Source organism: Rutidosis leptorrhynchoides, chromosome 6, assembly GCF_046630445.1.
Source record: "Rutidosis leptorrhynchoides isolate AG116_Rl617_1_P2 chromosome 6, CSIRO_AGI_Rlap_v1, whole genome shotgun sequence".
Taxonomy (NCBI): Eukaryota; Viridiplantae; Streptophyta; class Magnoliopsida; order Asterales; family Asteraceae; genus Rutidosis; species Rutidosis leptorrhynchoides.
In genome coordinates, this window is record NC_092338.1 from 109,970,914 (window position 1) to 109,981,600 (window position 10,687).

Genomic DNA, 10,687 nt, shown 5'->3' on the forward strand with positions numbered 1-10,687 from the left:
AACTCACTGTTTAATATTGATATACAATATTGCAGGAAAGCACGTAGACGCATCGGAGATGATACACACGAGGTTTGATTCCCAAAAATACCCCCGAACATTACCCATAATTTCCTTGGCAATAACCCATATTTTCCTTAGCTCTAGCTCGCTCGGAAACTCGTTTTGAAAATTACTTGGACAGCACTCCGTCGTAATATTTTTTGTACATTATTATTTTTGTATCGCAAAAATAATAACACTAATAATAAAAATAAAAATAATAAGATTAATAATAATCTTATTAATAATAATAATAATAATAATAACAATAATAATAAATAATAAATAATATTACGGAGTATATATATATTTGTGTATGTGTGTGATTTAAATCGAGCGAAAACACTGAAATTTATAGATGTGGCCTGAAATCTGGAGTCATGCGACTCGCATGGAAATGGCCTTCTGGCCATGCGACTCGCATGAGGACCAGGGACAGCTCACATTGTTTTGGCTCCTAGCTTGTCGACATAATATAAAATAAATATAAATATAATATATATAATTTAAATTAATTAATTATATATTATATTAAATTCACGTGCATAGTTGACTTGTAATTTTTGTTCCGATAAGTCGTACGTTGTCACTCGACTTATGTCCCGGTTCCGGTTTTTCGAACGCCCTTTCGTACGCTGAGAAAACTTGTACTTTACGTTTCGTGAATCGTACCTTTGTCAAAATATAGCCTTAAATTATCCCTTAATTATATCACTCAAAGTGTATCTTAAACTTTCGAGTGTTTTGGTCATTTACTTCTATAAATCATCGTCTCGCTATTTGTTAAAACACATTTTTATAACAGTGTTTTACTGTAGCAAAGTCACTGTAGCAAAGTCAAATTTTACTGTAGCAATTCACTGTAGCAAAGTCAATTTCACTGTAGCAAATAGTGATTTTCGAAAACACTGTAGCATTTTGAGTAATGTGGCAATTTGAAAACACTGTAACAAATTAGTGTTTAACTGGTTCATCTTAAACGCTTTAGTTAACTTAACTAAATATCAATTGAATCAATAAACGAATGTTACTATCGTTTATTATATATATGTATATATCTTTTTAATATACATAAATCAGTTTTTAAATACACATTGGAAGTTATTTATAAATAAATTTTAATAATAAATATTTCAACTTATCATATACATTCGAATAGATATTTAAACCAATAAGTTTAATGCACGGTATCAAACAATTAATACATTGTTACCTTTTCATGTTATAGTATATATGTATCTATTTACATATAATTGTTCGCGAATCGTCGAAAACAACCGAAGGGTATTTAAATATATAAAAGTAATTCAAAAATTTTGAGATTCAGTTTTACAGACTTTGCTTATCGTGTCGGAAATGTTAATCATACAAAGATTAAGTTTAAATTTAGTCGAAATTTCTGGGTCATCACAACTACATATGTAAAAACAAGACTACTAACTTAATGATTTTTAAACGAGACATATATGTAACGATTATCGTTGTAAAGACATTTAATGTATATATATCATAGTAAGAGATATTCATACATGATAATATCATGATAATATAATAATTTAAAATCTCATTTGATATTATAAACATTGGGTTAACAACATTTAACAAGATCGTTAACCTAAAGGTTTCAAAACAACACTTACATGTAACGACTAACGATGACTTAACGACTCAGTTAAAATGTATATACATGTAGTGTTTTAATATGTATTTATACACTTTTGAAAGACTTAAATACACTTATCAAAATACTTCTACTTAACAAAAATGCTTACAATTACATCCTCATTCAGTTTCATCAACAATTCTACTCGTATGCACCCGTATTCGTACTCGTACAATACACAGCTTTTAGATGTATGTACTATTGGTATATACACTCCAATGATCAGCTCTTAGCAGCCCATGTGAGTCACCTAACACATGTGGGAACCATCATTTGGCAACTAACATGAAATATCTCATAAAATTACAAAAATATGAGTAATCATTCATGACTTATTTACATGAAAACAAAATTACATATCCTTTATATCTAATCCATACACCAACGACCAAAAACACCTACAAACACTTTCATTCTTCAATTTTCTTCATCTAATTGATCTCTCTCAAGTTCTATCTTCAAGTTCTAAGTGTTCTTCATAAATTCCATAAGTTCTAGTTTCATAAAATCAAGAATACTTTCAAGTTTGCTAGCTCACTTCCAATCTTGTAAGGTGATCATCCAACCTCAAGAAATCTTTGTTTCTTACAGTATGTTATCATTCTAATACAAGGTAATAATCATATTCAAACTTTGGTTCAATTTCTATAACTATAACAATCTTATTTCAAGTGATGATCTTACTTGAACTTGTTTTCGTGTCATGATTCTGCTTCAAGAACTTCGAGCCATCCAAGGATCCGTTGAAGCTAAATCCATTTTTCACTTTTCCAGTAGGTTTATCCAAGGAACTTAAGGTAGTAATGATGTTCATAACATCATTCAATTCATACATATAAAGCTATCTTATTCGAAGGTTTAAACTTGTAATCACTAGAACATAGTTTAGTTAATTCTAAACTTGTTCGCAAACAAAAGTTAATCCTTCTAACTTGACTTTTAAAATCAACTAAACACATGTTCTATATCTATATTATATGCTAACTTAATGATTTAAAACCTGGAGACACGAAAAACACCGTAAAACCAGATTTACGCTGTCGTAGTAACACCGCGGGCTGTTTTGGGTTAGTTAATTAAAAACTATGATAAGCTTTGATTTAAAAGTTGTTATTCTGAGAAAATGATTTTTATTATGAACATGAAACTATATCCAAAAATTATGGTTAAACTCAAAGTGGAAGTATGTTTTCTAAAATGGTCATCTAGACGTCGTTCTTTCGACTGAAATGACTACCTTTACAAAAACGACTTGTAACTTATTTTTCCGACTATAAACCTATAATTTTTCTGTTTAGATTCATAAAATAGAGTTCAATATGAAACCATAGCAATTTGATTCACTCAAAACGGATTTAAAATGAAGAAGTTATGGGTAAAACAAGATTGGATAATTTTTCTCATTTTAGCTACGTGAAAATTTGTAACAAATCTATTCCAACCATAACTTAATCAACTTGTATTGTATATTATGTAATCTTGAGATACCATAGACACGTATACAATGTTTCGACCTATCATGTCGACACATCTATATATATTTCGAAACAACCATAGACACTCTATATGTGAATGTTGGAGTTAGCTATACAGGGTTGAGGTTGATTCCAAAATATATATAGTTTGAGTTGTGATCAATACTGGGATACGTATACACTGGGTCGTGGATTGATTCAAGATAATATTTATCGATTTATTTCTGTACATCTAACTGTGGACAACTAGTTGTAGGTTACTAACGAGGACAGCTGACTTAATAAATTTAAAACATCAAAATATATTAAAAGTGTTGTAAATATATTTTGAACATACTTTGATATATATGTATATATTGTTATAGGTTCGTGAATCAACCAGTGGCCAAGTCTTACTTCCCGACGAAGTAAAAATCTGTGAAAGTGAGTTATAGTCCCACTTTTAAAATCTAATATTTTTGGGATGAGAATACATGCAGGTTTTATAAATGATTTACAAAATAGACACAAGTACGTGAAACTACATTCTATGGTTGAATTATCGAAATCGAATATGTCCCTTTTTATTAAGTCTGGTAATCTAAGAATTAGGGAACAGACACCCTAATTGACGCGAATCCTAAAGATAGATCTATTGGGCCTAACAAACCCCATCCAAAGTACCGGATGCTTTAGTACTTCGAAATTTATATCATATCCGAAGGGTGTCCCGGAATGATGGGGATATTCTTAAATATGCATCTTGTTAATGTCGGTTACCAGGTGTTCACCATATGAATGATTTTTATCTCTATGTATGGGATGTGTATTGAAATATGAAATCTTGTGGTCTATTATTATGATTTGATATATATAGGTTAAACCTATAACTCACCAACATTTTTGTTGACGTTTTAAGCATGTTTATTCTCAGGTGATTATTAAGAGCTTCCGCTGTCGCATACTTAAATAAGGACGAGATTTGGAGTCCATGCTTGTATGATATTGTGTAAAAACTGCATTCAAGAAACTTATTTTGTTGTAACATATTTGTATTGTAAACCATTATGTAATGGTCGTGTGTAAACAGGATATTTTAGATTATCATTATTTGATAATCTACGTAAAGCTTTTTAAACCTTTATTTATGAAATAAAGGTTATGGTTTGTTTTAAAAATGAATGCAGTCTTTGAAAAACGTCTCATATAGAGGTCAAAACCTCGCAACGAAATCAATTAATATGGAACGTTTTTAATCAATAAGAACGGGACATTTCATCGGGGGCTAGTGCGTGCGTGCAATGCAAAATCATCCCTCCGATGGTAGTTAAAACGGGAGCTAATACGTACGCAATGCAAAATCATCTCTCCGTTAACTACTAAATCGGACCTCTGAATCCAAATAATTCTATCATAGAATGTAGTTTTGAATATTTGTGTCTATTTCATCAATCATTTATAAAAGCAGTTCATGTATTCTCAGTTCAAAAATATATCTCAAAAGTATTTAGGAAACAGTTATAAAAACAGCGCATGTATTCTCAGTCCCAAAAATGTAAAGAGTAAAAGGAAATCAAATGAACTCAAGCATATAAATAATGTAAAACAGTTATTAAAACTATGCATGAATTCACAGTTCAAAAATGTAATGAGTAAAAGGGAGCAAATGAAACTCACTTAATGTATTTTGTAGTAAAAATGCATATGATGACATTGAACAATGCAGGGTTGGCCTCGGATTCATGAGCCTATATCATTTGTATATTTATTAATACACATATTTGTAATCGAACAATTTATATATTATTATTAATGGTATAATTTTTATATTAGTAACTTAACTTATATATTTCATTATTAATATATATTCATTTATATATATATATATATATATATATATATATATATATATATATATATATATATATATATATATATATATATATATATATATATATATATATATATATATATATATATATAAATTTTGTTATGTTACATGTATTAAATATTTTATATATATATTTCATTTGTTATTTAAATAGTAATTATAATAATGCCAACATAATATTAGTAGTGATTAAAATAATAATAATGATAATACTAGTATTAATAATAATGGTAATAATATTAATGATTCTATTAATAATAATATTAATATTAATGTTAGTTTTAATATTAAATCTTATAATGATGTTAATAACAGTAATTTTAAATAAAATTAAAAGTTTATTAATAATAATAATGAAAATAATAATTCTTATAATAATACATAGTATTAATAATAATAGATATTATAGTAATTTCATTACTAGTGATAATATTAATAATAATACTTATGTTAATCATAATCCTAATCTTCATGTTTAATTTCTAAACTAACAACTAAAGTTTCTATAACATCAATTCGTAATCCTAATCGTAATAATAGTAGTAATACTTATAATAATAATAATGATAATTATGATATTAATAATTATAATTATAATTATATTGATAATACTAATATTTATAAAATGATACCAATTTTAATATTACAGATACTAATAATAATAATCCTAACATGTTAATAATAGTTATACTAGTAATAACCATAATAATAATACTTTTGATTATTCTAATAAACATATTAATGATATTAGTAATAATAACAATTAACAACAACAATAATTAATAATAATAATAATAATAATAATAACAATAATAACAATAATAATGATAATGAAATAATACTAATACAAGTAATAAAATCACTACCTCTCAAAATAGGCTGGAAAAGAAAAAGATGCCACCAGCAGGGCTTGAACCCGCGACCTCTCGCTCACCCGCCAAACACTCAGACCAGTTGGGCTGTTGCCCGTTTTCTGGTTTAATACTGAACTAGAATTTATTTAACCTATAACTTCTGTTTCCCTCTATTCTTCATCTTCTTCACAGGATCATTCGACCAGAGGTGTTTATAATTAAAATAACGAATTCAAGTTTTGTTTAAGGCTTATAAATAACTAGAAATCAGAAAATGAGTTTCTTGTTAATCAAAAAAAAAATAAACGAAAACACATCAGCTTCTTGTGTTCGTCGCTGTTGTGAAGGAAGAAAAAAAAATTTAACTTTGATTTTGAGAGCGTTTTAGACCAAACTTACAACATGAATTTAGTTCCAAATCTTTCCTAAAATCTTTATCAATCATCAATTTAACTGAAAACTTCAACACGATTACGAATTTCGCGATGAACACTTCCTTTGACTTTTGAGTTTAAAACTTTGACTCAAAAATTTGAAATCGTTACGAGGAATTGGGAGTTTAAGCTTTGCAGATAGTTTGCTTACAAGGTTCCTAACATCTTTACATTAAAGTATTTTGATAAATGGTTCACATTTGAATTATGGCCAAAAAGTGTAGCGTGCAGGGGACCGAAGGTTTTGTTGGTTTTTCTGTTTTAAAAAAATCCACTAATTGCAGCATGTAGATAAATATATGAAGTGAAGGTGATCCTAATACAGTTATAAGATTCATTTAAGCTTTGTTTTGTAGCTTGATTGAAGTCGACAAATTAACAAACTAGACAAGAAGGACAGGCGTAGTTCAACAAGAAAGAAAAAGAATGAAAAAAACAATTTAACAGATAGTGACTACTACTTTTCGTACAGCTTCTGTTTCCATAAATTGTATTTATTTAATATTAACAATTAATAAATATATTAATAATAATAATAATACTAATAATACTAATTATATCAATACTAATAATAGTAAATAATAATAATGAGATTAATAATTATAAAAATGATAATAATAATAATATTATTAATGCTAATAATAATAATTTGTATTATTTTTGTAATAATAATGATAACTATATCAATAATAATCGTAATACTAATTAAATTTTACTATTAATTATAACACTAATGCTATTAATAATGATAACAATAATATTAATAATTATAACACCTTACATGTATTAATTTTTATATCTATATAATATATATTAAAAATAATAATTTAGCAAGTAGTGATATTAATATTAATGTTAATAATAATAATGGAAGTAATAGTAACATTATTATAACAATCATAATAACATTAATTATACAAATTTTAATATCTAAAATTAATGAAACAGATAATAATAATAATATCAATAGAATTAATATTAATATTAATACTAATACTCGTACATGTCGAATTTCATATATACTTTATATAAGAATATTAATGATACAAATGTTGATAATAATAGTGAAATTAATGGTAATAATATTAATATTACAAATATATTACTATTATTTATATAACTTATTGAATCTTTAATATTTATAAATTACAATATATATAATATTACATATGTATAGAATTTTTTTATACATATATATTTACATATTTGTTTACTCACAACTGTTCGTGAATCGCCAATAGTAGTCAAAGGGTAAATGAATCCATATAATTAGTTCAAAAATTTTGAGACTCAACTTTATAGACTTTGTTTATCGTGTCGAAATCATATTAAGATTAAGTTTAAATTTGGTCGGAAAGTTCCGGGTCGTCACAGATGGATGGAGTGGATTTTGGTCCAAATTTGTCATTTTGTTGTTTATAGGCAAATGTGAGGCAACCAATTGTTCTAAGGTGAGTGAGATCAGGTGGTTTTTGATGTAGTAATTCATAGGGACTTTTGTAATTTAGGACTCTGGTTGGTAATCTGTTGGTTAAGTAAGTTGCAGTAAGTAAGCTGTAACCCCAGAAGTGTGATGGAAAGTTAGCTTGGAATTGAATGGCTCTTGCCATTTCTAGGAGATTTCTATGTTTCCTTTCTACCCTACCATTTTGTTGTGGGGTATAGGGACAAGAGGTTTGATGAATTGTGCCATTTGATTCAAGAAAGGTGGTGAGAGGTGTGTTGAGGAATTCAGAACCATTATCAGTTCTAAGACATTTGATGGTAGTGTGAAATTGAGTTTTAGTGTAAGTAAAGAAAGTTTTGAGGGTTGATGTAACATGAGTTTTGTTTGTTAATAAAAATGTCCATGTTGTTCTTGAGTAATCATCAACAAGTGTGAGAAAGTATGTACATTTATTGATTGTAGTATGTTTATAAGGTCCCCATACATCAGCATGAATCATATCAAAAGGAAATTTTGTACAAGAATTACTAGTAGGAAAAGGAAGAACATGTTGCTTGGCTAATGGACATATGTTACAGGTAGATGAACTAGTACATTTATTAAGTCCTAAGGACTGTATTTTGCTAAGAGTATGGTAGGAGCAATGGCCAAGTCTGATATGCCATAGATGAAGCTGATCAGCAGATGATTTGATGGAGTTGACAGAGGATGAATTGGGCTTTGTCTCTGGATGTATGAGATAAAGACCATCACAGAGTGTTCCATGGGCAATCTGTTTGTTGTTGCCCTGAAAGATACATTCAAAATGATTGAATAGAACTGACAGATTAGCTGATTTGCTAAGTTTTCTTATGGTTATTAGATTGTATGTGAAGGAAGGAATATAACATACATTGTAGAGTGTGAGGTCAGGTGTGAGTTGTACACAACCTGTGATAGAAACTTTGATTGTGTATTTGTTTGGCAAAAGAACATCAATGGGAGTGGGGTGGTGCGTGATACTATGCATGTTATTGAGTGAAATGTATACGTGATCAGTGGCACCACTATCTATAACCCAGGCATTCTTAAGATGTGAGAAGAAAGAAGCTACAATGGAGGTCATACCTGTACCTGTATCTATTACAGAGTCATCATGGTTGTTTTGCAGCATCATAAGTACTTAATTGAGTTGATTCTGCAGCTGGTCCATCCTGACATTCATGGCATCTTGTGTTGGTTGACTGGTTGATGATGTGGATTGAGTAGCTGGATTGTTGATGAGCACACCTTTGACAGTTTTGGCCTTGGTGTGGAATTGTTTTGGTTGATATTTGCCATGTAATGGATGACCAGGAGGATAACCAATGTTTTTGTAGCATTCATCAGAAGTATGACCATCTCTGAAGCAGGTGCTGCATTTGACTCCAATTTTGTAGTTTGATTTCCTTTCAGTTGTAGGTGTTGTTTTAGTGAACTTCTAGTAGGTGTTTGTTTTGTTGCCATTGTGATAGGTGGACATTAGGGCAGGCATTGTGACTTTGGGCAAGATTCCCTCTCTCTGCTTTTCTTCTTGTTTTATCATGCCATAGGCCTTTGTAATGGTTAGTAGTAGTTGCATCAATAGGATTTGACCCCTGGTGTTGGCATAGCTCTCATCTAGTCCCATAAGAAATTGAATTAACCTTTTTCTCTGTTCCCTTTCACCATTATTTCTGCCATTTTCACATGTATAGGTGCAGCTGCAAACATATGGTGCTTCTAGGGCATCTGCTTCATCATACAGTCCTTTCAATTTGTGATAATAGACTTCAATTGTGCAATTGTTCTGTTTTAGTTGTGAGATATCATTGGCTAGTTGATAGACTCGATGGCCATCAATTTGAGAATAATGCTCTTGGAGTTCCTTCTATAGATCTGATGCAGAATTGATGAAATTGAGACTATTGCTGATCTCATTTGTAACAGTGTTTAAAATCCAGGAGATTATCATGTCATTATTCCGTTCCCATAGTGGCCTAAGTACGGAGGTTTGATCTGGTTCTGCATATTCATTGGTGACGATTTTGAGTTTGTTCTTCGCATTGAGTGCAATTTTGAGTTTCCAGGATCCATAGTTTTCAGATCCTGTGAGTTTCTTTGAGATTAAGATGAGACCTGGATGATCATTTTGATGAAGATAGAGTGGATGATTGTGTGAATTCGTATCATTTGTGTTGAGTGTTTCTTCAATCGTCGGTGCCATGGATGAATATAATTGATTCAATTTTGCGGTTGATTCGTGATTTTTGTGGTTGAAATTGATGATTGAGTTGTTGAATTTGCGAATGAAGATGTGGATCCGATGGTGATTTGAATGAATTCGATGAATTTGTTATGGCGTATGAAGATGATTTGGTGATTTAGGGTTTTGTTGACTACTGATACCATAAAGTGAAAGGAATCTTAATCCATTTCATTGAAAGATGAAATGAAAGTTACAATTCAGAGTACTATATATACTACCCTATTACAAAATAACCCCAGGTGGTTAGCATAACAAACTAATTAACTAACTCTAACAATAACCAACTAATTAAATTAAGCTAATCTACAGTAGGTAAAATATTTGGCATGCTTAGTGTAAGCACTTGAGATATCCTTTTCTCCAAAGCTATATACAGAATGAATAATTTACTTTGTGGAGTCAGCATTGAGTGTTGACTTTGTTGACCCTGCATCAGCATGTAATTCATTTGTTACACCTTTAATAATCAATTAGTTGCGCTTTATGATACACATGTGACAACCCGAAAATTTCCAACCAAATTTAAACTTTAATCTTTATATATTCTTGACACGATAAGCAAAGTTTGTAAGTTGAATCTCAAGAATTTTAAACTGTGTTAATACATTCAATTAACCTCGACCAAATTCCAAAGAT

At 29.4% G+C, this 10,687-nt stretch overlaps 1 protein-coding gene across 1 annotated transcript; it reads right to left on the bottom strand.

Annotated features, from left to right (window-relative positions):
- Positions 1 to 9,244: 9,244 nt before the first annotated feature.
- Positions 9,245 to 10,009, bottom strand: LOC139853962 (uncharacterized). Its single transcript, XM_071843298.1, has 2 exons — positions 9,791 to 10,009; positions 9,245 to 9,673 (listed from the first exon to the last, which is right to left on the bottom strand). Exons 1-2 carry the CDS (start codon positions 10,007 to 10,009, stop codon positions 9,245 to 9,247), a joined length of 648 nt encoding a protein of 215 aa, XP_071699399.1.
- Between the last annotated feature and the right edge of the window lie 678 nt (positions 10,010 to 10,687).

What these genes read in the sequence shown, in the direction of transcription:
- LOC139853962 (XM_071843298.1), bottom strand. Translation starts at nt 10,009, where the DNA reads ATGGCACCGACGATTGAAGAAACACTCAACACAAATGATACGAATTCA. An exon ending in CAGAACCAGATCAAACCTCC is followed by an intron (nt 9,674 to 9,790) that starts GTACTTAGGCCA and finishes TCAGATCTATAG; the next exon opens with AAGGAACTCCAAGAGCATTA.